General features: G+C 39.9%; 2 protein-coding genes across 2 annotated transcripts in view; one reads left to right on the forward strand and one right to left on the reverse strand.

The window, feature by feature from the left end:
- Positions 1-25139, reverse strand: part of zcchc4 (zinc finger, CCHC domain containing 4) — a 52053-nt gene extending 26914 nt beyond the window's left edge. Inside the window, 5 exon segments of the mRNA XM_052010232.1 lie at positions 16549-16629; positions 17093-17368; positions 20159-20241; positions 22011-22129; positions 25021-25139. Of these exon segments, the coding sequence (XP_051866192.1) occupies positions 16549-16629; positions 17093-17368; positions 20159-20241; positions 22011-22129; positions 25021-25093 (632 nt within the window). The 5' untranslated portion in view covers positions 25094-25139.
- si:dkey-219e21.4 (zinc-binding protein A33) lies at positions 213-14930 on the forward strand. The gene is made up of 6 exons (XM_052010233.1): positions 213-413; positions 2639-2734; positions 4681-4986; positions 6483-6505; positions 9183-9316; positions 13384-14930. The coding sequence occupies exons 1-6, from the start codon at positions 387-389 to the stop codon at positions 13968-13970; spliced, it is 1173 nt and encodes a 390-aa protein (XP_051866193.1). The 5' UTR covers positions 213-386; the 3' UTR covers positions 13971-14930.
- Positions 25140-25960: the final 821 nt, after the last annotated feature.

A 25960-nucleotide genomic window follows, 5' to 3' on the forward strand; every position in this document is an offset into this window, starting at 1 on the left:
GCACAATATATAACAAAACTAAGCTACCTAAAGTAAGTGCTGATCAGGTTTACCCTGTGAACTGTTAATGATAAAGTAAGAAACCAACACAAAAGAAAGATGACATTAAAATTGACTTTTTTTTTACTTCCTTATACTGTCATACCTCTTGGTCAAAACCAATTCACAGCAGCTGCATGTATTTACTTCTATCGAAACTCTGCAGGTAATTATTTTCAATCCTGCATTTAAGCCGATGCTGCCATAAGAAAACAGAGCTTTTTTTTCCCTAATCATACAGAACAAAATGAAAACAATGCATCTTCAATTTATTTGCAATTACTGAAGCACCAAGATTCGGTTGGCAGAAGTCCACATTTTCAGCAGTATCTCAGAACAGAGCAGAAATGAGTGCAGCGCAACTATTACCAAAGGTAATTGTTTGATTAAAATACATTACTTTTGTTAGAGTCATATGGAAGTGATGTGTTGAAAACTGATAAAATTTATTTTATTGTGTTTGAAAGCAGAAGGCTCAAATTCAAAAGAGGGAAAACAGCCTGAAAGTGCTGATATGTACAAGGCTAGCCCTGGCTAGTTTGAACATTATAAGTGTGCAAACTTGCATATGGGAGAGGAACCAAACACAGATATTGCAGTGACAGAAAATTTTCCAAGGGAATTGAAATAAATCATTGAGGATGATGGCTAATCTAAATTAGTGTTTAATGAGGGTGAGACAGGACTATTTTGTAAGAGTACACCCTCACACACATTCATTTCTAGGATGAGAAAACTGCTGGCATCAAGGCAGCCAAAATTCACTTTACTCTTCTCCTTAGAGACAATACCAAGGGAGACTGTGAGCTTAAATCTCTATTGATCCATCATTCTTCCCTTGAGGTTGTTAATTTTGAGTTATTAGTGGCACCAGGCAATATTGCTAAACCTGCTAAACGTAGCTGGCTAATTCACTCTGCATTAATAAGTCCATCAGCTTTGAAAAAAATGTTGACCATGCCAAGAGCCTACAAGTACCTTAACAAAAAAGATTAAAAGAATTTGAGTTAAGTATAAAAGGCAGGTTAAAATTTATTTTGGAGAACTGCATCATTCAAGTTAGGCACGTAGATTGCCATAAAATTATTTATGGATCACAGCAGAAATGGCCTTTGTATCACATATTAGAATCTCCACGTGGTCTCTAGAGGGCAAACAACAGCACTTAGTGTTTAAAAATGTCATACATAGCCGGTTGAAAACAGTTACATGTGGCACGTCCAATCAACCCAGCATTTAATACACTGTTCACCACTGAATGTATTGTTCATAATTTATTCTGCATATGCACTGGGCCATCTCACCAATGATACCACACTGCACACTGAAAAGCTCTTGAGCAAAGTGCTTCATCTGCAGCCAAATGTGGCGAGAGTTCAAGGCCAATTTTAAGATGTGCTATTTTAAATTAACTGAACGATAAAATGACCTGTTATGCTTCAACACCATGTGCTTGCATAAATTTATCAATTATCTTCCACTGCACTTCAGAAAGAGCCGTAAAAGCCACTGATTGAGGCTGCTACACAGTATTAGTGGCAGACAGATTTACCAGCCATGTTTAAGACTTCGTGACATCAAAGTGGCAGCTATTCAAAAATCTTTTTAGTCAATGCCGAGTATACATCATCAGATATTAGAATAAAACTTGAGCTCCAATATGATCATCAACCGAATAGCAAATTTGACAGGGTGAGAGCTTGACCCAGGTCAAGCCCAGTTTACACAGTCATTATTTGCAGCAACGGTGTGTAAAAATTTCAGTAATTTACACACATTAATGCTAATTCACTTAGTGCTGTTGTTTGCCCTCTGGAGACCATGTATAGTTTCTAACACGTGATACAAAGGCCATTTCTGCTGTGATCCATAAATAATTTTATGGCAATCTACATGCCTGACTTGAATAATGCAGTTCTCCAAAACACATTTTTAACCTGCCATTTATACTTAACAAAGACTGAAAACAAAAATTGAATTATGATACTTGTAGGCCCTTGGCATATCAACATTTTTTTCCAGAGCTGAGGAACTTATCAATGCAGAGTGAATTAGCCCCAATTCTGCACACAGATGAACAATCGTAGATTACTCAGTCATTGTTCATATAATGCTCAACCAGGACTGAAACATTCCGTGACACAGAATCAAGCATTCATCTTATGTGGAGAAACTGATTGATATGTCATGAAACAGGGAGCTATTGATTAAATATATGTTTTGTGAAAAAGTTAACACCTTATATACAAAGCTAATATCATAAAGTTGTGTGATATCATTTATCCAATAGATGGGCTGATATTTAATATGAACCCACCTAAATGTAAACACTTTCCAAGCAGAAAAATGATATATTCAAATATGTTAATGCAAAATCACAAGGCTGCAAATCTGAAATAAAGCGAAGTACTGTAAGTTCTCAGCTGGTCAAGGCAACATTTGTGAAGACAAAGCATAATTAACATTTCAGGTATTGGCCTATCATTAAAATGTTAGCTCTGTTTCAATCTCCACAAATGCTGCCTGACCTAATGAGTATTTCCAGTACTTTTTTATTTTAGGTTGATCAAAAATCAATCTATTTTCATGTATTTTGCAGGTGCCTCCAAAGCAGTGCCTTCTGGACCTTTATACTAAAAGAGATAAAGTGGAAGCACATCTTCAGTCTCTGAAGACCAGGAACACTGTTCTCACAGTGAGTGCACCAATATAATGCAGAGTTAAGAATCTACCAATGAACAAGCAACCTACAGACGAAATTCAGCAGCACCGAAAAATTATGAGACTAAATTTTACATCTGGTCAAAACAAAACCAAAAGAATTTGCAATAATAATTTATCTCAGATCAAAAATTTGTTGTATAATGATCACAGAGATATGTACGAGATGGAAAAGAAACTTTATTGGGCAATGATCAAGCCGAATTGATAAAAAGTATCACCAACTGGATCTGGAATTGTCAAACAATAAAAACCCCCGCTGTAATTCACATTTGGTACCACTAATGTAGCAGTTAGTGTAACACTTTACAGCGCCAGTGACCTGGGTTCAAATCAGGCCACTGTCTGTAAGGAGTTTGTACGTTCTCCCCATGTGTCTGCGTGGGTTTCCTTTGGGTGGTCCCGTTTCCTCCCACATTCCAAGGACGTACAGGTTAGGAAGTTGTGGGCATGCGATGTTGGCGCCAGAAGCGTGGCGACACTTGCGGGCTGTCCCCAGAACACTACGCAGGAAGATGTATTTCACTGCGTGTTTCGATGTACGTGTGACTAATAAAGAAATCTTATCTTATAACATAAATTTCAATCCTTAATAGCTACGTGCCGTGCCAAAGACCTGCTTGTGAAACTTAACTGGAGCAAAGGTCAACCAAGATAGCCTCAGTGTGCAATAAAGGCCAACTCCAAAAGAGTACTTAAACAAAAAATAAATTTAAAAACAGGAATTAACTCTTTAGCTTATATCCATTTCTTTTTAAGGATGCATCAAAGTAACTCTCAAATCCATTAATAGTGTCACTTCAATATTATGATGATTCCATAACTCCCCACTACTGAGGAAAAAGTTCACTTCCTCCAACCTTTTAAGTTTTAGGTCAGCTAAAACTTCAGTCCGGTGAACAGATTGCCTGGATTAATATTATTAATTCCTTTATAATTCTTAAAACTAGAATCAGTTTATCAAAAAGACTCCCTTATTCAAAAGGGGCAAACACAGCCTCCAATTATAGTAACACTTCAAATAAATGAAATCATCTTTATTGCTCAACCCTAACCTTCAAGAACAATGATATCTTCCTGTGATTAAACAGCCAGTTTTGCATTCAGCATTCTTGATGATATCTGACCTGGGTAGAAGCAGTACAACATGATTTGTCTTGCTTGGCAGTTTATGCAGCTAAACAATGCCTCAGATGCTTTTACATTGATTCTTTTTAATTTCCATGCCCGAAAACCAGACTCCATAAATCCAAACTAAACAACACCAATATAAAAGCAGCTTTAGATTTGCCCATTTTAACCACCGAATAGAATCTATATTCAGGACACTACTACTAATCCATCTTTTGCTAAGATTTATTTGCATTAATCCCAACCAGATTAAATTGGACACATTTGGATTAGTCTGTAAATGATCCAAAGAGTCAACTTGCATCATAAATTCACACTGATAGCAAAGTTGAACCAAACAACAGTGCAACCTGGAGGACAGAACCTTGTATTGCTCTGACATGGCATGTAACACAATTCTAGTGTACTGACAATCCAGATGTACAAAATGTCTGGATGTGTTACAAGATTGTAACAGTAGTTTGTTAGAATCAATTTTAAATGTTTAAGAAATTGAATACTGTCATCTGTGCTGCCTAAGCTCTCAAAAGTTAACTGCCAAGGCAGCAATTCTACCAATATGCACAAATATTCTACCAATATTCTACCAATATGCACAAAGCTCTCTTCCAGTCAAGATTCATACAAGTACACAAATAGTGCACCGCCCAGCTGAAACTAAGACTGCAGCTACCCACCTCACACTTTCAGCTGCAGGATAACTGCATCTTTGGAATCTGGTTGTGCTGTGTGGTTCAGTGTCTTCTTTCTAACACGGAGTTTCTAACTCACATCCCCATTGTTGGCCAGAGCTCGGCAGAACACATCAAACAGCAGATTTCTGATCAGTATGAAACAATAAGAAAAGTCCTGAACAACGATGAAAGAGCAACATTGGAACTCATTGACAACGAAAAGAGGGTCGCTTTGGGGAAAATCCAAAAGATCATCAAGGAATGGACCAACAACTTGGATGAAATAAATAAATCCATCAAAACAACACAAAAGATCATTGACCAAGAAGAAAGCAAATTGCAGTCAAGTGAAGATCAAGAAAAAAGCCAAGTACAATCAACAGGTCTACAAGAAAACCGAAGCAACCCAAGTCAAGCCACAGTAAGTCCCTTTCTTGATGTTTCCAGTACGTTTCCTCTAATTCAAATTGTTACCAATTCAATGTTACTAAATATCTAGGCAATTATATTAAAATGCCATACGCTTAAAATATAGTGTGTTTAAGCTGGTTAAGTGCCATGCAGAACAACGTCATTCACTGAACAAAGATCAACATTTTTCTATCAATCTAAATTAAGCTTAATTACTTTAACTAGCAGTATATGTTAGAAGTTCAATTCAAAGTTTGTGGCATATTACTATAAAAATTGAACACAAGGAAGACAGACTGAATACAATATTAGCCGCATCACAAAATACATCCTTCAAATTACCAATTTGGCAGCTCTCCTGTAACAACCTCAAACATTCTAAAATATTGCTTTAAAGTCTCTTAATTTCAATACATAGGAGTATGCATTTTAGATAACCTGGTATATATGTTGCACTGAAACTCAGCCAAGATACCAGCCCAATGTTTCCGAATCATTGACACCTCTAAATTCTGACAGATTAAGAAGTCTTAAGCATACATCACACACCAACAGAATTCCAAAACAGTTCACAGCTTTCAATCAAATTTCAGGAGAGAAGAATGATTATGCCGGGAATGATGAACTTACCAGGAACTTTAAGTCCTAACTAACTTGGTCTTTGGACCTCTCCTCCAATCTAATGCTGGCCTTGAACACTGGTACTCCCCTACAAATGCTCTTCATTGTCATTGTCAAGAGACAACAAAAAAAAACAAAATAATACCCACTCCTTGCTGCAATCCTCTCATCCTGGAGGAAGGGCTGTGGTCTCAATGAATCGATCAGTCATCTCTCAAAAAGACTCTGCCCAAGTAGAATCTGGGTCACCCTGAGAAGGCGATCACAAGATTAAACACATTCTGTCATCAAGTCCATAATTATGCCTTCTTCCAATTAGCCAGCAATGTTTATCATTCTCAATTTGCCGATTTAAATGTATCCATAAGAAACATTAACTCAAGAATGCTCAATGGTTGGCAAGATTCATTGTTGTCCACATTGTGTCTCCCCCATACTACACACATCTTTCTTTATCTTTCAATAGTTTACTGTAAAGGTAGTGCTACTCTTCACAATGGGACAAACTAAGGGGAATCCTGGAGGAGGTCTTTGCAATCACTTAAGGAAATAGATTGCCCATTGCAAGAACACTCATCCCACTCCCTGTAACGCAAAGACTTCACCCTTCTATTATGGAAGGCCAAAGGTCTGAAGTGCTCTTCCTTCAGTATACTCCACTCATTCCCAAACTCCAGAATCTTCCATCTCCCAAAGAAAACTGAATAGACTACTGATGGGTGTCTCAATTCTGGAATTCAGTTTCACTGAAGTCAGAATGACTTTCAGAGCGGAGCATATTATTTCACAACACATTTACTTATACCAAACTGGGATGAATTACTAGCCATCGATGCTATAAAAATGTGATTCAGCATTTCTAATAACATTTTACTTTCTTTCCAGAATGTCAAGCTAACAGAATATGGGTAAGATGCCACATTTTTAAATGTAACTGATAGAAATATATATTAATTCATTTGTATTTTCAGTATTAAAAATAAGAGGCAATTCTTATTTTTGAATTGCAAGCAACAATAATCACAATTCAGTACTGAAGCTGTTAAGCCTGCAATGGGCCTTCTAATGGTCATATGTGGTACACACCCTATACTTACACATTATGTTTTCCAAGTGTCTGTGTCTTGTCACACCTAACCATTGGTTTCATCTGCAACCATCAATGTTTTAACCAAGCTGAAGGTTTGACTGCAAATCACATCATTAACATGTCCCCAAGGTCCCTCCTTAATCACGTCCCTTCCCCTTTCATCCTCTTCTTCACTGTCTCTGCCCTTTTTTCTTTCATTTGCCACCCCTACTCTCCCCACTCACAAGACCTCGGACCAAGTAGCCTCCCCAACATTAACTCTGCTTGGTTCCTAACACTGAGCCTGATCTTGACTATTACAGGACACCTGGGAGAAAGTAGGTGAGCTGGAGCAGGTGGGTAACTCTTTCGGAGCTGGCACAGGCACAAAGAAACAAAGGACTATTCTGGCAGTCACACTTGCAATGTATGATCCCATGTCCCTGGATAAACTGTACTATTGAGAAATAAGTTATAAGATCAGGTAGGAAAATGGAGTTGAAACGAACTATCTGATCTTCCATGATCTAACTGCATGGTGAAGCAAATTCAACCAGCCATCTTACCATTCTGCACTTCTTATGTTCAAAGATCTGGTGAAACATATTTGTGCAAGGATGGACGATATTTCCAGAACAGGGGAATTTTAATCTTAAATGACCAGAACCATACAAATCAAACCTCACAATGTGCATTGAGTTGAATACACAGAACTTCTTGTGGACAGCTCGTTATAGAATTATGTGGGGGGAGAGGGATGCCCATTTGTAACACTAATAAAACTTACAGCAATGTGAACATTTAGAAGATTCATGATAGAACAGAGACATAAAAATTCTCATAAAAATTGAACATGCATTTTAACTCACTGGTGGCCTTTGCCAAAATTTAAAGATGAAAGAGTTGAAAAGACAAGGCAAGTACCAAAACAGGTACAAGAATAATTTTTATTTACATTTTGCTTGAGGCACAGAAAAACTCCCAAAGATGGTTCAACAGCAAACTAAACATAAATGTTGAGTAAAGGGGGGTTAAGCTCTTAAATGAGCAGGCAATGGAGGGTTCTAGGCTGGGATTTTTGTAGTCCAGGAGGATGATGAGCATTTTAAAATCAAGGAGGCAGTGCTTAAAGAGTGGACGCATTACAAAGTCAAGGTGTCTGGGACAAGTCAGCAGTTTAACATGAATGTCGTTGAAGGAATAAGAGAAAGATCTCATGGACGACATGACTCTGCATGGTAGATATGAAGAGGGGACGGAGACAGAGTGAATAAGGGGTTACATTAGGCAAGGAGAAAGCAGTAGGGCTTTCTGAAAGAATATTATCAGTCACTGAATCTTGCAGCACACAGGAAGTTTATTCCTTCTGTCAGTGCTGCTCTTTGAAAGAGCTGTCCAAACAGTGCTACTCTTCTACTCTCCCACCATAGTTTAACAATATTTTTTTTCATTTTAGGTATATATCAAATTCCACCATTCTTTCAGTCTGCACATTCAATACACAAAACAATTTCTTCACATCCACCTTTGATTCCCTAACCAATTATATGAAATGTGTCCTTTGGTTCCCAACACTACATTCAGTGAATTCTACTTCAGCAAAACCCATCTACTCCATCAAAATCCTTTACAATTCTGAACATCGCCCCTTCACCATCTTAAGAAGAATTCTAGCTTCTCTGGATTTTCCATTTGTCAGTTAAGTCTTCTTTTAATGTTGTTTGAGGGGAGGTAATAAGATCCTCACATGTTATGAGGAAAGGATAGAGAAGACAAGGGAGAACTGTAGGATCATCCAGACCAAGATGATTTCTCAATAGTGGGTAGCTACATGAGAAGAGAGCAAGACAGCATAAAACCTGATGTGCTCTATTCTGATCTTGCAGTAGATTAATTTGCACTAACTGTACTTGAAACATGGAGAAGGTATTTTGGGTTTTCTTGAAAGAGGGATAAAACAAAGCTGAAGTGCTGTGATGAACAAAGATTCAAAAGCACAGTACTGCATGTGTAAAAACACATTGTATAAAAGCAATTTGGAGGAAGTTTATTCTCCTCCAAAAGCAAATGCTGAAGAGGATAGGAAGACATGGATGAGGTATGGAAGAGTATTAAGCAACTGAAACCAAAGGAGTGGAAAGGCAACCCGAGCCAGTAACCCATGTTAACCATCCATGCTGACCATAAAATACCCATTTACACCATTCCCATCAACTTCCCCTGCTTCTCCTGCCACCTACCCATGCTAGGGGTAATTTACAGCAACTAAATAACCTACCAACCAGCACAACTTTAGGACATGGGAGAACTCCCAATAACCCAGGGGAAACCCATACAATCACAGGGAGAATGTGCAAAGGTCAGGATCAAATTTGGGTCAATAGAGCTCTGAGGGAATAGCACTAATTGCTGCAACACTATGCCAATGTATTGAGTGTATTTACAAACAATTATTATTTTAACTTAACACTTGTTAAATTTTCAACTGCAATCTTTATTTCCTTTTTTAAATCCAGTTATTCAAAGAAAACGGAGAACGAAATATATGCCATTAAAATAGATGAAGCCAAATTTCAGAAGCTATCAAAATTCATACGGAAAATTTCAACCAATCTGTATTCACAATTGCAAAGGAAAATATTCTTACTAGGTACAGTATACTATATGTTTAAGTACTATCGTCATATCTACGGGTGCATGTTAGTCAGCCTAAACATTTTGTCAACTTAATTAATCAGGAAAAACAGCTGGAAAGAACAGAAAAGTAATTTTCCAGAAAACATACTGGTGAACCATGTCACTTGTACTACAGTCAATTCAGTCAGCACTAGGTATGGACATAGATAGCTGCTATATTTCCAATACGCTGTGATATAGATTGAAGAAGATAAATCATATTACTTTATGTATAAAATGTTTGTCTATTAGCAATTGAAATATCAACAAATACAAATGATAACAGCATTATTAAGAGTTGGATCGAGGGGCTACAGTACTCCAAAGGAAAACAGCAGTATTCCATAAATTTTCTTTTAAAATAAAAGTTTTGCAGTGGCCTTTATCAATTTCCAGAATTAGGAGGAAGGGTCAGCAGAATTGATCCTGTCAAATTTCCATTAGGACAAATTAATCAAATATCCACAGGTCATAAGTCAAAGAAAAGGAACGTGGTGGTAGGTGAAGAAACTTGGCTGGAACTTCTTCAGCTAACAAGTGATACCCTGTAGAATAAGTTACCCATTGAAAGCCATTGAAATATGCATCATAAGGGGACTTAAACACCAATTACTTTTGATGGTGGAATGATAAGAAAAATATAAAATGGGAGCTTGATCACTGAAAGAGACAAGCAACAGGATTTTTCTAATTTTTTGAACCACTTTATAAATTGACTTTTGTTTAAAAAATGTATGATAAAACATTAATATCACACTATAAAAACTGTATTAATCTGATCCTTATGAGGAATGATTTATATTTCCACGCAGCTCACAATGCCAACCTCTCCCATGCATTTTACAATTTGGCTGACACGAGTTCTAACAACCAGGAGCAAAGTATCAAAGGTTTACGTTAAAACAGGTTCCAAATAGTGTGCATTTATCTTCGCCTTGCCTAGCAGTTCCCTCTGCTTTTAATTACAAAGAATCCCCATTAAGTGATACTGGGACACGAAAATCATTTCACATCATCTTAAAGTCAAGATAAACACAGTTGGGAGCTTTGGCGTATCAAGGGCCAGGGCTTGGGCCAACTGGAAGTTAGAGTGCGAGATGAGTAGACACTGGCAGTGAAACGTTTGGGAAAGAGCCTGGGTGATAGAAGAGTTATAGCACTTATTTTGGTGGGAGTATTTAGGGCTGAGAGCCATTTCCTGACCCAGCAAAATGCAAAAGAAGGAATAACAAAGCACCACAGTAAGTGTGAGAAAAATCACCCCCAGATTTCCTAAAAAAAAATCAAAATATTTTAATAATTCCAAATTATTTCACCACAATATTCAAAAAGTAAAGCTCAATTTTTCTTAAAATTCATCACAAATTTAATGTTGCCCTATATATTTGATCACAATTGAAAAGGTACTATGGACAGGACTGAATGCGAGAACACTCATTTGAGTCTTCGCATCACTTCAGCAACTCAACCTGCCACTTTCCAGTGCACATCTTGCTTGCACATCAGATCTGTGCCATTCATCCATTACAAAATTTATGCTGCTTATTGCCAAAACAAAAATTAGGCCACATTGATCGTCACTGGGCACTCCCAGGATCACGGTCCTTCCCACTGAAGGGACTCCAATACATTCCTTCTATCACTATTACAGAAGGGACTACACTTGATTGACAAAATAAAAGAGTATTCTAAAAAATTGTACAAGTATATTAAGAGCAAAAGGATCCCCTTAAGGATCAGTGCAGTGATCTACGTGTGGAATCACAGAACATGGGCAAGGTCTCAAATGAATATTTCAGATCTGTATTTACTGTGAAGAAGGACATGGAAGCTATTGAGTTCAGGGAAGGAAACAGTGATATCCTCGAGCACATCTACATTACACAGGAGGTGGCGTCCGAGGTCTTGAAACAAAAAGATGGATAAATCCCCAGGGCCTGACCAAGTGTATCCTAGGACATTACAGGAAGCAAGAGAGGAGATTGCTGGGGTATTGGCAGAGATTTCTGTATCATTAGCCAAAGGTGAAATACCAGAAGACGGAGATAGCTAATGTTGTGCCTTTATTTAAGAAGAGCAGTAGGCATAAGCCAGGGTACTACAGGCTGGTGATCATTACATTAGTTGTGGGAAAGATATTGGAAAAGATTCTGAGGGACAGGATTTATTTGCATTTTGAAAGGCAAGGACTGATTAGGGATGGTCAGCATAGCATTGCGTGTGGGAAGTCACATCTCACAAATTTGATTGAGATTTTTGTTAAAAGAGAATTGAGGGGGGCAGGGTGATAGACATAACTTACATGAACTTTAGCAAGGTTTTTGACAAGGACCCGCATGGTAGGCTTGTCAGGAAGGTAAGAATACATGGGATCCAGGGCGAGTTAGCAATATGGATACAAAATTGGCTTGGTGGTAGGAGGCGGGGGGAGGGGGGTGGGTGGTGGTGACAGTGGAGGGTTGTTTTTCAGATTAGAGACCCGTGACCAGTGGTATGCCATAGGGATCTGTGCTGGATCCTCTGTTGTTTGCCACATATAATAATGATCTGGACGAGAATGTAAATGGCATGATTAGTAAGTTTGCAGATGACATTAAAATTGGTGGTATAATGGACAGTGAAGAAGGTTGTTGAAGGTTTACAATATAGATCAACTGGGAAAGTGAGCAAGGGAATAGCAGATCGAATTTAACTAGGACAAGTGCAAAGTGATGCATTTTGGTTAGTTAAATCAGGGCAAGACATGCACAGTGAAGGTCAGGGCCCTGGACAGTGTTGTTGAAGAGAGAGACTTTGGGATACAAGTACATAGCTCCCTGAAAGTGGAACATGGGTAGACAGGGCAGTGAGGCAGGTATATGGCATGCTTGCCTTCATTGGCTGAGACATTGAGTATAAGAGTTGGGACGTAATGTTACAGTTGACTACACTGCAACTGGAGTATGTGTGCAGTTGTAGTCATCACAGGAAGGATGTGATTAAGCTAGAAAGGGTGCAGAAAAGAATCATAAGGGTGTTGCCTGGAACAGAGGGCTTGAGTTATCAGGAGAGACTGGATAGGCTAGGTCTTTTTTTGCCTGGAGCGAAGGAGGCCAAGAGGTGACATGTATATAAAATTATGAGAGTCATAGATAGGGTAGATAACCAGTGGCCATGGTATGGGTGTCTAAAACTAGAGTGCTTAGGTTTAAGGTGAGAGGGAAGGATAAAATTTTGACACTAAGAGCGGTTGGTATCTGGAATGAGCTGCCAGAAGGCAGGAACAATCACAACGTTTAAGAGACATCTAGATAGGTACGATTGAGTAAGATATAGAGGCGTTTGGAATTAATGAAGGCAAGTGGGATAAGTATATATAGACATGATGGTCAGCAGAGACATAGTGGGCCAAAGGGCTGTTTCTATGCTATACTATGACATGGGCCCCCTCTCAATTGTACTGACACCACCATCCACTGATCTCACACCCCAACTCCTGAGTGGCCCAGATCTCTTGCCCCCAACCCCCCCCCCCCCCAGATCCTAGTCTCCCATTCCTCAACAGTCCCTAATCTCTAGCCATCCCACCACACCCCCAGGAACCTGCTCTGATCACTGTCCTGATCTGACCTTCTGATCACAGTCGCCACTTCACATCCTGGCCCCAAACCTCTAATCAGGGTAACGCCTTTACTCATCACCCTCTGATCCCAGACATGACTGCATTCCACAGCCCCAAGGCTTTGACCACCAACATCAACCCTGGACTCCATCCTCTGATTGCGCCTCAAGCCTTGGAGTAGGAGAGGCACACTGCACAATAACCAGATGGTGCTCCTGTAAAGCTGTTCTACAATTTCTTCCCTGCTGTCTGTTAAAACCATTAGTTTCATGGTCTAGTAGGAATGACATGAAAACTTATGACTTTAGGCACATATATTGACTAAGAATTATCTCACAATAATTATTTTAAACACAGAGATTAGGCTGATTTTCGAGCAGTTTACCAGTTATTCAATCTTGCTGGGAATGCTAACTCTAACCTTTTCCCTCTTTCTCCAGAATACTCACCAGTTTTCTTTGATATTGCATCAGCACATAAGAATGTGCTGGTTTCAAAGGATCAAACTAGCATATGTGTGACGAGTGAAGCACAGTGTGTTCCTGAGAGCCCTTTACGATTTGACAAGGTCTACAATATTTTGGCTGCCAAAGGACTAATGAGAGGAAAGCATTATTGGGAGGTACAGGTCAATTCTTCCACTCAATGGTCTGTTGGAATTGCATACGGATCTATAGAAAGGAAAGGGAAACACAAATCCACAAAACTTGGGAGAAACAGACAATCCTGGTGTATTGAGTTAAAGGCCAACCAGCTATTAGCATGGCATAATGACAGAAAGGTCAACTGCAGCATGAAGCCCAATAAACTGGATAAAGTAGGGGTGTACATTGACTATGAGAAAGGACTTGCTGCATTTTACAATGCTGATAGCATGAAGTTGATACAAGAATTCTCCAGCGTCACATCAAGTCTTTTCGACAGAATGCATCATCATTTCACTGAACCAATTTACCCTGCTTTTCGTCTCTTTCCAACAGCTTCTATACACTATGATAGATTGGAGTTATGCAAATTTGATATTTAGAAAGCAGCCATAACAAAGCACAATAATCTGAATTTATGGGGCTTGTTGTAATTCACAAGGTTCTCATTTTGGGGTTACACAGTGAAAGGCGTCCAAGTGCTTCCACACACGATGAAGAGAAAGGCAACTGGCTGCCAATTCACCCCAGCTCATTTGTTCTTAGATTTCTAATTATTTGCAAAAGTCAACCATTTAAACAAGTAAATATAGTAAATATGGGAAGTTATATGTGCATCTACTATTTGCAACATAGCCAAGCAGGTGATTCTTCAAAATAAAAAAAACATAATACATGGTGCTTAAACTTTCAGGGGTGGAGAGGTGCTGCAGAACAGTAATGCGATTCTGAACTATATAAAGCCCTAGATATACAGATCAGTAATTATTCCAGTGGAAAGATCAATGTTATAATGACCATCTTTAGAGACAAGGGAGTGAAAGAACTTCTACACAGTGAAAGACATGTTAAAATGGAACTGTGCAGGAAACCATTACCAATTTTATGTGAGGCAACCCCTCTCTCTGCAAAATTATTCCATTATTTTGTAGACAGGAGGTTGCAGAGAGAGCCATGATTTAGTAATAATCAGGCACAAGGACCATGGCATCATTTGTACTAGAATAGGTCCTACACTTCGAGCCCTGGATGAATATCTTTTCACATAGCAAGTATGCTCCGGCAGCATGGTGGGGAGGTGGATGTTTGGAAATGTGATTGAGTGATGAGATGTTTGGACACAACAGGACCCCAAGGGACATCTATTTGCATCTTCGTGTGAGTGTATACTCCTGCAAGACAATGGACACTAAGGCTCGCCTATCAAGGAAATAGATATTGAAAACCTACTGTCAGCATAAAACCTACACTTCATTCAGAAATTTAAAAGAATAAAATCTTTTCACCAAATATTTGGGGACATCAAAAAATAAACTTTTCAATCTTGTACAAATACACAAAAATTTGTGTTGTATTTGTATTCCAAGTTGCCAGTTAAAATATTCAGCTCTTATAACCTTTACAGTTTTTCTTAAAATCTCCAGTCTTGATCACCGCTACTTCCCACTATATAGGCTAGCGATCATTCTTGTGTATATCATTAACTTAGACTGGAATTGAGTTAGTTGAATATAATTTTGGGATCTCTACCTCCAGTTTGCCTTCTATTTTAAGTGATTTTGTTTAGTTTGTTATTTAATTAATTTGGTCTGTGTAACACTTTCTTTTGCACTGGTCAAAGCTGGTAAACAAAGCAGATAAACAACAGTAACTTACATCGTGAAACCTTGATGTAGCTTATGAAGTTACACAAATATTCTCCTTAAAAACCAGTGTTGATACCATGCATCATGTAAAAATAGATATTGTTCTAATTGATCAGAATTGCTTAGTAAATTTTAAAAGCAATTATGCTTCACCTTCTCTCTTCAATAAATTGTGCATAGTTTAAAACAAAACTTTGAGGCTTTAACATCAAGATGCAATATGAAATGGAAAGGACAAGTATAAGTTATTTGCAGATTTTATGTATTTAGCATAACCAAAGGCAATAACTGAAATATGTGTTTTAATACACTCTTTACCTTAACCTCCAAGATCTCAAGGCCCAGACCTTACTAACTTCAGTCCTCCACGCAAAAAAGCTACCCAAGGTACCCCCATCCCCATGCCAGTAATTACCTAGTCCAGGTGCAGAGGGCCAACCTTGCTGGAATGAAGCATCCTGGATTCCAGCAGTGTGGTCTGGACAGGAACATGGTGCCTGGCAGCACAGTGAGGGAGCTCTGCTCCCGAAAGCTTCAAATAGGCAAAAAAAATCATGGTGCAGGAGTTTACATATTGGCATGAATGATAGGCTAACAGGAAATTGTAGACATGAATGAGTCTTCTACTCATTGGCAAGATGTAATGAGTGGTGTGCCATGGAGATCAATGGTGGCGCATCAGATTTTACAATCTATAAGTGAAGGAGCAAAGGTATAGTTGCTAAATTTGCTATTTGCACATGTTTACATTGGAAAGTACACTGTGAAGAGGACATAAAACACTAACAAAGGGATGTGGATAGGTTAAGTGAATGAGCAAAGATCTGCCCTTTTGAGAGGAAAAAATGAAAAAAGCATGTAATCTAAAAGAGATTAATCTAAATCTGAGAGACTGCAAATCTCTAAAATGCAGAGGGATCAGGGTATCCTAGTGCACAATTCACAGAAGATTAATAAGCAATACAGCGACTAATTAAGAAAGCTCACATAATGTTATTGTGTATTGCTGGGGAATTTGAATAAAAAAAGGTTAGGCTTCATTTATATAGGGCATTGGGCAGACATCTCAAGTATTGTGTACTATATTGGTCTCCATTTTTAAAAGAAGATTGCAAATTAAATTACATTTGAAGTTACAAAGGCAAATAATTTTCTAATTCACTATTTAAAAATGTTTACTATATTTTAACAGTGCAATTAAAAACTTATTAAATTGATTAATCTTTCTAATACTGCAATTCATCTTTTTAAAATTGCTAAACAGCAGTACTCTAAGTATTTAATAGAATAGAAACTGCAAAGAAAACAAGCTTACCTGAAATCAATATCCAGCAGCTGACTCTTTATAACTGGATTCTTCTTTTCACATTGGCGCAGCTTTATTAGCTCATGAAGCCTGAAAATTATGCAAAGAATTACTTTATTGAGCATGGGATACCAAATACCTTAACAAATCCACTTGGTGTGAGAGCCGATCTTGTATCGCACAGAATCCATGAGTTAAGTCAAGTCACCTGGTCAATTACATCAGAACTGCTCAAAGAAATCACAACTAAAGCTAGTCATCAATTGATATGAGAGATACATCCCAAAGCAAGTCTGGATTAATAATGTCAATGTAAAAGTAATTATATCTGGAGAATAATAAAAATAATTTACATTTAAACTACAACAGCATGACAGAACTGTGGAAGTTGAATTTCAGGAATTGTTCACTTCCACTGGGCAAAAGCTTCAACACTGATAAATGAACACTTCTCATCAGCACTGATCAGGTTTGGGATGTTTAAATGCAGGAAGGTGAAAGAACTGTAACTGCAAAGACCTCATTAACACTGACATTTGACAGATGAACATACCGTGGTGTTCCAACACACAGCACTCTTCTGAATCCCAAGGAAACAATTAGATCCAACAAGAACTGGCAAGTGCGATCAGCAAACAGGTACTGAGCATTGGTCTTTTTGTTTTCAAGTGGGAGCAGCAAATGGCTGGGTCTTTTCAGCTGATGAAGAGAAACATCCCCCAGCCGGTGATGGGATGTGTGTTCACTCCACTCCCCAGGCAGCAACAGAAGCTGGCAATCCAAACAGAATACCCTTTTTGCCAAGGGTAAAGATACAAACTGCTGATATCTGCAGGTAAAACAAAATAAATAAACAATCTCTGCTATGTAATAATTTCTGAACAATAAGAAGCTGCCATATTTCTAATCTGCAGTAAGGTACAAATTCTGTCTGTTTAAATATGGCAGCTTTCAGGTCAAAAATTAACATAATCAGAAACTGTCACTGAGAATCATTCTACTGGTCCTACTGTACTGTATATTTTGGTTCCACTTTAAAACTGTCATTGCAAAAATCAATTGAAAAGTGAAGTACAAGATCTTATGGAGCCATAACTACTCTGAAACTTGACAATAACATACTTTAATAAAATTACTCTTAAAAACCCTATAAAATTTAGGTAAAATGGTTACTGCTGTGTTAGAACATGATAGTGTTTATCATGAATTAAATCGTTCATATTTTATTGAAAAGGAGAGACCAATCTTTGCTAGTGTTTTTCCTCCATGGGTGTTTCTCAAAGGTTATCCATGTTCATTATCATGCTGGATATGTTCTTTAATATCCCACTTTTTCAAAGAACTATTTAACAAAGGAATTCATTAAACATAATTTATCAGTGATTCAAGACAAGGCATCATTCATGAAATAACTAAATATTTACAATATGTTTGGTTGTTTAAAGGAGTTGATATGGAATTACTTACTCTGATGGTGAACGAAGAAACAAGGTGGCACAACATTAAAATTAGTTAAACCATACAGGGATGATATTAGGAAGCTTTTCTTTCTACAAAGGGTAATGGAAACCTAGAAATCTCCGCCCCAAAATGCCTTTGAGGGTAGATCAACGAAAAACTTTAAAACCTAAGTTGTTAAGACTTCAGTTAGACACAGCTATTAAGGGTTAAGGATGCAATATGGGCAGATGTAGTCAAGGTACAAGTCAGCCATCGTCTGCTTAAATAGTAGCTTAAGAGGCTGAATGGCCTAGCCAGGCTCCAGAGGGATGTCCTATAAAAGAAATTAAAAAGGTATAAAAATCTCCTTGGCAAACCCACTGGGTGGCAGCAGAGGATAAACACTGATACAGAGAAGAACTTTATAATGCCAGTAAGACTGCAGCCCCTCCCACATCTATAACGTCTGTAAGTAGGTCAAGACAGTGAAAGGAGTTAGCTGCTACAATGTAAATCATTCCAGGAGCTCACAATTTCACTCTCTGCTCATTCCAAGTCAAATCTTCCCTCTGCCCAATGAAACTGCAAACCTTCTCCCCAACTTTGAATCACGAAGAGAAGTAACAACAGAGGCCATTCAGCCCAATTAATATGGGGCAGGTGCTATGCAAGAGTAATCTAGCGAACCCTCTCCTTTCTTCTCCTACTGGATTTGAACCTGTAAATTGTGTCAGCACGGGGGGTGGGGGGGGGTGGTGGAGGAGGAGGAGGTTTATCTAATCTTATTTCCCACCTAGGCTTAAATATCTGTCCCTTTTCACAAAAGAAAAAGTCTCCAGTTGTTTTCACATCAATCCCAATAGAGAAGCAATAATTTAAAAACTCCTATTGCACAACTGCTGGGACAGCATTGGATATTTAAAAACGCATCAATAGTTTAAATTGCCACTAGAATGACCTTAACAAGCAGTCTGTCCAGTACAAATAAACATAGCAAAAATTTACATGGAGCTAAATTTTCCACTCCTGTGAAATATTGATCTCGTCACGTCAGAAAGAACAAAGTCAGAACAATATACAGTACAACCTTTTCTGCTCAACTTCTCACTCCCAACTGAGAGCTATCACCAGTTCCAAATGCACAATGACCTAGTTTAGGTGACATGCTTCCACCCAAATGGTGGTACTTTGTTTCAGTCTGATACAAAATCCTGCAAATACATCCCTCCAGGAAATGGAACACACATCCTTACCAAACCCCTTAGAGCAGTCCACCACGTTCTCCTACCACACCTTCCTCCAACTGAGACTTGAGTTTTCTGGTCTACTTTTTCTCCAGCCTCCTCTTCCACAAGCTCTCCCCCAAATCCCAATACTCCCTGATCCTGCTTTGCATGCTTTATTTCTGTCCCCTCCTTTCATTCCTCCCAATATTTATTAGACATCTATTATCTTTTCCAGATTTCCTTTAACCACGCATCTTTTCCCTCTCCCAGTTTGGTTCTACTCACTTAAATCCTTGTCATGCTGCGCATGGTCTAAACTCCCCAAGTGGATCACAGGAGATGTACAAATTGTAATATATGAAATGTATTTCTTTCAAATGCAATACTGCTCTTAACTTTATTTTTTAGATGAAAGTCTTCAATAACTGTAAAGTGCACTATATGAAAGAACTGCAGACACAGCCTGCTTTCACCTACTTGCATCAATGTAATTGATGCAGAAATAGAAAGAAGAGATACCTGACCACCAGGACTGATATGCACTAAATGTCTTAGTCCTTTTAACGTCTTGCAAAAAGAAAAGTTCCCCTTTCATTTTCTTTCCACATCTGTAACTCCTACATTCAGCATTCCTCTACCTTCCTCTTGGACTTGCAACTTAAACAAGATCAGTTTTGAAATCAGTATTACAGAAGGAAAGAAAGGTCAATTAAGCAGTAACTTCCAAGAACTCTTAATGTCAAAGTTGCTATGTCATTTCAATTTTGCATTCCCAGCTTTTCATGAGCAAAATATTTAAGGGAAAAGAGCACAGTGACAGTGGATGGTACTTGCTAATCTCCACTGTAATTTTTGACGGAGTAAATATACAAATTTGATCCTTAGATTCTTGAGCTGCTAAGAATCTCTTGATAACGTCAACTTCCTGTCAAATCCAGTGTAAAATTCATTACCTCTCCACGTATTGCTTGTGGGTAAATGGTGACTGTCGGCTTTGATTAAATTCTTCTCTTGCTAATTGCCTGGCGACTGATACCTGAAAGTGACGATCAGATATGAGCATAAGAATTTTCTCCCATCATACTTTCAGGCAGTACATTCTACACAATAAGTTGTCCCAGTTTAGAAGAATTCTCTCTCATTTTATCCCTGACTCTTTTTCAAATTATCTCACATTTGTGTCCTCTGATTACCAAACCTCTTCCTGCTATAAACAGCTTTGCTTTATTTACATAAAATCATTCTTGATTTTGAACAGGTGCACAAAGTATCCAATGCCTGTTTACCTCTTGTCTCTTTGCAAGCTCCTAAATAAAAGTAGCATTTATTTTGTCTCACTTCAAATCAAAATGATCTACAATAAATTTCATCTTTCATTTGCCTCTTATTTCACTGTTGTCATCCTTAATTACTGCCTGCCTCAACACAAAGCAACCTAGGATTCCCATCCAGCACTGGAACTGCAGAGAAGACTTGGCTGTCACATCACTAAACATACAAGGTTAGTTGTATGTTAATCTTTTAACCTCTCTTTTTTTCTTCTATTCAATTATTTACATATACCCCTTTGTGTTGATAACTTCCACTTAATGTTAATATCCCCTTAAACCTACATAAACACTTCAATTCCTGTACTTACTAACTGTTGTTTCTCGATACTTTGCACCTCCTTCCTCTCTGCAATAAATTCTTACCAAATTTCCATCATTTTGGAATTAGCTGCATATACATTGGTACCTCACTTAATTCTTAGAGGGTCATTATAGTACTATAAATATTGAGATGACAGAGCTGCTGTGCAAGGAATTTGGCACAAACCCCTGTTCTCTCCGCTGCTGCACACTGTTATGCCAGGAATCCAGCAATGAATGGGGCAGGCACAGTAGTGTAGTGGTTAGCGTAACGCCAGTACAGTGCCAGTGACCCGGGTTCAATTCTGACCACTGTCTATAAGGAGTTTGTACGTTCTCCCTGTGTCTGCGTGGGTTTCCTCCCACATTCCAAAGATGTATGAGTTAGGAAGTTACGGGCTGCCCCCAGAACACTCTGCACAAAAGATGTACATATTTCACTGTGTGTTTCAATGTACATATGACTAACAAAGATATCTTATCTAATTGCTTACAGCTCAGTGTGGAGAGAATGCACCTAGGATCAAGAGAAGTGGTGTAAAAGTAGATTTGGGCTTCATTATCATGGAAACCAGTATTATTCTGCAACAAGCTGATAGAAGAGGCAAAAGAACACCATTTTCCCTCTACCCCAAATTCTCTGAAACATTTTGCGGTTGCACCTGATCTACGTTTAGTGTTTTCCTGCAACCAAGCACATCACTATCTGCGTTTAAATCTACATCCTAACACATTCTAACATGGCAGCAGCATGCCTTTACTATGGCAAACATCATAAGGTGCTTAGAAAGTAAAAAATAATAAAACAAAACCTGACACTGATCCACATGAAAAAATATTAAGGTAGATAATCAAAAGCTCAGCCAAAGAAGCATCTTTCAAGGAGGCAAGAAAAATCTGAAAAGAGCAAAGTACAGAGATATAGGGAAGGAATTAGAGCTTAGAGCCTTGGCAGCTAAAGGCTTGACCTCCAAAGGTAGCAGGATTACCTCTGGCAATCAACAAGCGGTCAAACGCACAAACTATATCACTCAGATCTATGTTCCCAAGATGTAGGACTTTGGGGTGCATAAGAGTGCATTCCTCTTTATGGGCTTAGGGAAAATAAACTAATTCTCCAGTGATGTGACTAAGATTTTTCTGGAAGTGTGGTCAGTTTATTATTTTTCCCTACTTTCTCATTTTCCCACTGGAAGAAATTGCAATCCTTTCGGTCTCGGCAGGCTGCACAGGCATAAAACCTCCTGGCTTCTTGCTCCTTACGATTTATCTTTGCAAACAACAGAGTTGGACCTGCAACCAAAATAAAGAAGAAATGTATTTCTTTGTACAAGAAACTTGACTTTATTTTTCTCTCTTAGAAGTAGGTCAGTATTTATCAAATGCATTAAAAGCTCAATATTTTATCATCAGTGAAAAATTATTCCACGTAATGGATTAGTTGAATGAGATTCAAAGATATTACCAGATCAACTTCATTTGGGGAAGAGTAGTGAGACTTTATCATAGAGACGGCACAAAAATTGGAAGATAATTCATGCTTGCTCAATTGCAGCTTTTTATCTTGATAATAGAAGTGCGAGCAAAATCTTGAATGTAATCTTCCTTGGTAACAACATGAGACATAATCCTATTCACATTTATCTCAGAGTAAGATGGCAGCCAGCAAAACAGAGTGTTAACCTGATGCAGAAACTAGCAAGGAGAAATTGGGAAGCATCTGCATTAGTAGTGCAGATACCAGGGATAGATCATGCATGTCCTCAGCCAAACATTGTGCACCATTATAGACCAGATGCAGCCAGAACCACCTTGGCCATGCCTCAATTTAGCATGGTGCATCACTGGAATACATAATTCCACTCCAGCATCCTGGCTGCCTGTGCCGTCAAACGATACTTCTCCATATACCTACTGTAATTCCCAACCTTTCATGAAATCCAATGAATTGAAGAAAATAAACACCTCCCTGTTTGCTTAGACTTAATTGGTGTCTCCTCCAGCATTTTACATCACGTAAGCTCTTCAGGATCCACAGGGTAAATTCACAGTACAGCAAGGCACTTTCAACCCTGAAGCAACTTTGCTGGGAACCAGCAACAATAATAATGGAATAAAAAAAATTGGTTACCCCAATTAAATTGCAATTAATCCTGATGCAACTAATGTTACAGCATACATTGATGAAGAAAAATGAACTAGAAGCCAACATAGATTTCAAAGTAGTGAAGACTTGGAATATTCTCTCCTAAAGGCCATGGAAGCTTTGGCACCATATGTTCTCAAGACTGAGGTTGACACATCTCTATGAGGTATCACAGGATATAGATCAAAGGCAGGTAAATGGAAATGAGCAGTTGGTCAATAATATTTTAATTAAAAAAGTAGAACAGGCTCGAACGGTTGAGTAACTTAACTTGTCCTGGGTAATGCTTAACAATTCTGATAGGAGGATGGTGGGGGGAAAAAAAGTGGTAGAAAATTTCATTAATAAATGACCACAAAGGAGAATAGTGGCAAAGTCTGGGGAGTTATGAATTAGGGACTTAGAAAGTTGTAGTAAAAACTGGCCAGAATGAAGACAGAGGTCTTCAAGCTCCTGGGAGTGAACATCACCAATAGCCTGTCCTGGTCTAACCATGTAGACGCCATAACCAAGAAAGCACACCAGCGCCTCTAGAGCGTGGTGGACACAGCTCAGCACATCATGGAAACCAGCCTCCCCTCCATGGAGGCACAAGAGAGTGTAGCTCCTGGAATCTGAGGCAACATAATCTGCTGGAAGAACCCTGCAGGGTTTCGACCCAAAACATCAACAATTCCTTTCCTCACACAGATACTGCTCCATCCACTGACAGCACCCAACCACAGCAGATTGCTTGTTGCTCTCCTCCATGGACTCTATCTACATTTTTCGTTGCCTCAGTAAAGTAGCCAACCTAATCAAAGACCCTACTCTCCCCAAACATTCTCTCTTCTCTCCCCCTCCCATTGGGCAGAAACCTGAAAGCACATACCACCAGGCTCGAGGGTTGAAAACACGCAGAAACACTCCATTCCCACATTGCACGGGGTGCCTGAAGTCCTACAGCGCCAGCAAATCCATCCCCATCCATCCCATCAGTCTTCCAAACACTCGTTCGTATGTATGGACTGCCAATAAGTCAGGTTTTCGTAACCTGGGAATAACCTGTATTCAACAGCCAAAGATTTTAATGCAACTGGACTGCTAAATGGCATGAGGCATTTAACTTAGTGAGTACCAAGATTTTCACAGGATCTCTTGACTTAGTATGGGACTCCAGGCCTGGAGTTGGAGGAAAGGGTGTAAATTCGATTGCACTTGATGAACATAGCCCTTATAACTACCCAAAATACCAGTCAACAAGGCAGAGGTTTTGAGGGGCAAATCACAACATCTAACTCCTGCTTCCTCATAACTGATTAAGATGGAAATTCCAGGCAGGTTCAAGGTCAAGCCACAACCCAAAAACAACACGTTGCCAAAAGTTGCCTTGTCAACTACACCAGTTTCTGACACAGCTACGTGGTGAGCAGCATGAGAATGCTTGGTTGCAGTAGTGAACAGGTCAGGGAGCCGTGTAAAACTCAGGTTAAATAATTGAGGTGCCAGACTATTGGTGCCAATTATACGATGCAACAAGGTTGTGAACCTGAAACGCTGTACCCCTCCCTGCCCATTCCCCACCCCTCCCTCCCTCCCTCCCTCCCCCCTGCACACCACTCCATCCCTCCCTCCCAGCCCCCTGCCCACCCTTCCCTCCTCCACCCATTCATCCATCCATCCTGCCCCTCCCCCCCACGCCTCCCCCCCTCCTCCCCTCCCCCACTCCCCTCCGCCCTCTCTCCTCCCCCCTTCCCCCTCTCTCCTCCCCCTCCTCCCCCCCCTCCCTCCCCTCTCCCTCCCCTCTCCCTCCCCCTCTCCCCTCCCCCCCCTCCCCTCTCCTCTCCTCCCCTCTCCTCTCCTCTCCTCTCCTCTCCCCCCTCTCCCCCTCTCCCCCCCTCTCCCCCCCTCCCCTCTCCCCCCCTCTCCTCTCCCCCCCTCTCCCCCCCTCCCAAATTACACAAACCACAGTACTTCCTCCGCCCGCTGCGTGCACCGATATAGCAGCAGGTCTTGCGCACTGCGGCTGCGCCGTTCCCCTGCCTCGCTCCTTCCTTACCGTGTGGGCACAGGGGAGCTTTGGACTCCGCTTCCTGGTCGATGACCAGCTCGATTCCCGCCGCCTCAGACATGTCGCGGTCACCAGGCCCCGCTACCCCTGGCGACAAGAGCACGTGACCTCCCGTCGACGTCACTCGCGCGACCTCCCCGCATCACTGCCGTTCCCGGGGTAACCGGGGAAGGGGCGACGTTCCCTCTCCTCAGCCCGGCCGTCACGGGGGTGGTGTTTGGGGGGGGGGGGTTGGAGGAGTGGGCTGGAGTTGGGGGGGGGGGGTTATGGTGGGGGGGGAGCTGGGAACGCAAGTGACGTGCAGTTGCTGAGGTCGCAGTGGCTGTTGATTGCCGCCGCTGTGCTCGCCCGTCCGGGAGCTGCGCTGCACCGGTTCCTGTGCACAGACCTGCAAACTAACTGTGCATGGAAGCTGTAACTCTAAATTCGCTGGAAGGTCGTCACTCTCAGTTCATTTACAGGCTGTCCCCCGGTAACGAACGGGTTCCGTTTTTCACAGATGATCACGTCGATTTTGTTCATGTTGGAAAATACACAAGACTCACTCGCCATGGTAATCATGTCTCCACACTATTGTAATGAATGGCGTCAAAAGCACATAAGACTGATAAAGAAAGAACAATTACTCAAGGTGGAGAGAGAGGGGAAACTAATTCTGCCGTTTTCGGAACAATTGGTATTGGTTTATTATTGTCACGTACCGAGGTACAGTGAAAAACTTGTCTTGCAATACTCATACAGGTCAATTCATTATACAGCGCATTAAGGTAGTACAGGGTAAAAACAATAACAGAATACAGAGTGAAGGGTCACAGCTACAGAGGATGTAAGGTGCAGGTAGACAATAAGGATCAAGGTAGATTGTGAGGACAAGAGTCCATGTTATCGTACTAGGGGACCATTCAACAGTGGGATAGGAGCTGTCCTT

This window comes from Pristis pectinata, chromosome 2, assembly GCF_009764475.1.
Source record: "Pristis pectinata isolate sPriPec2 chromosome 2, sPriPec2.1.pri, whole genome shotgun sequence".
In the NCBI taxonomy this organism is placed as follows: domain Eukaryota; kingdom Metazoa; phylum Chordata; class Chondrichthyes; order Rhinopristiformes; family Pristidae; genus Pristis; species Pristis pectinata.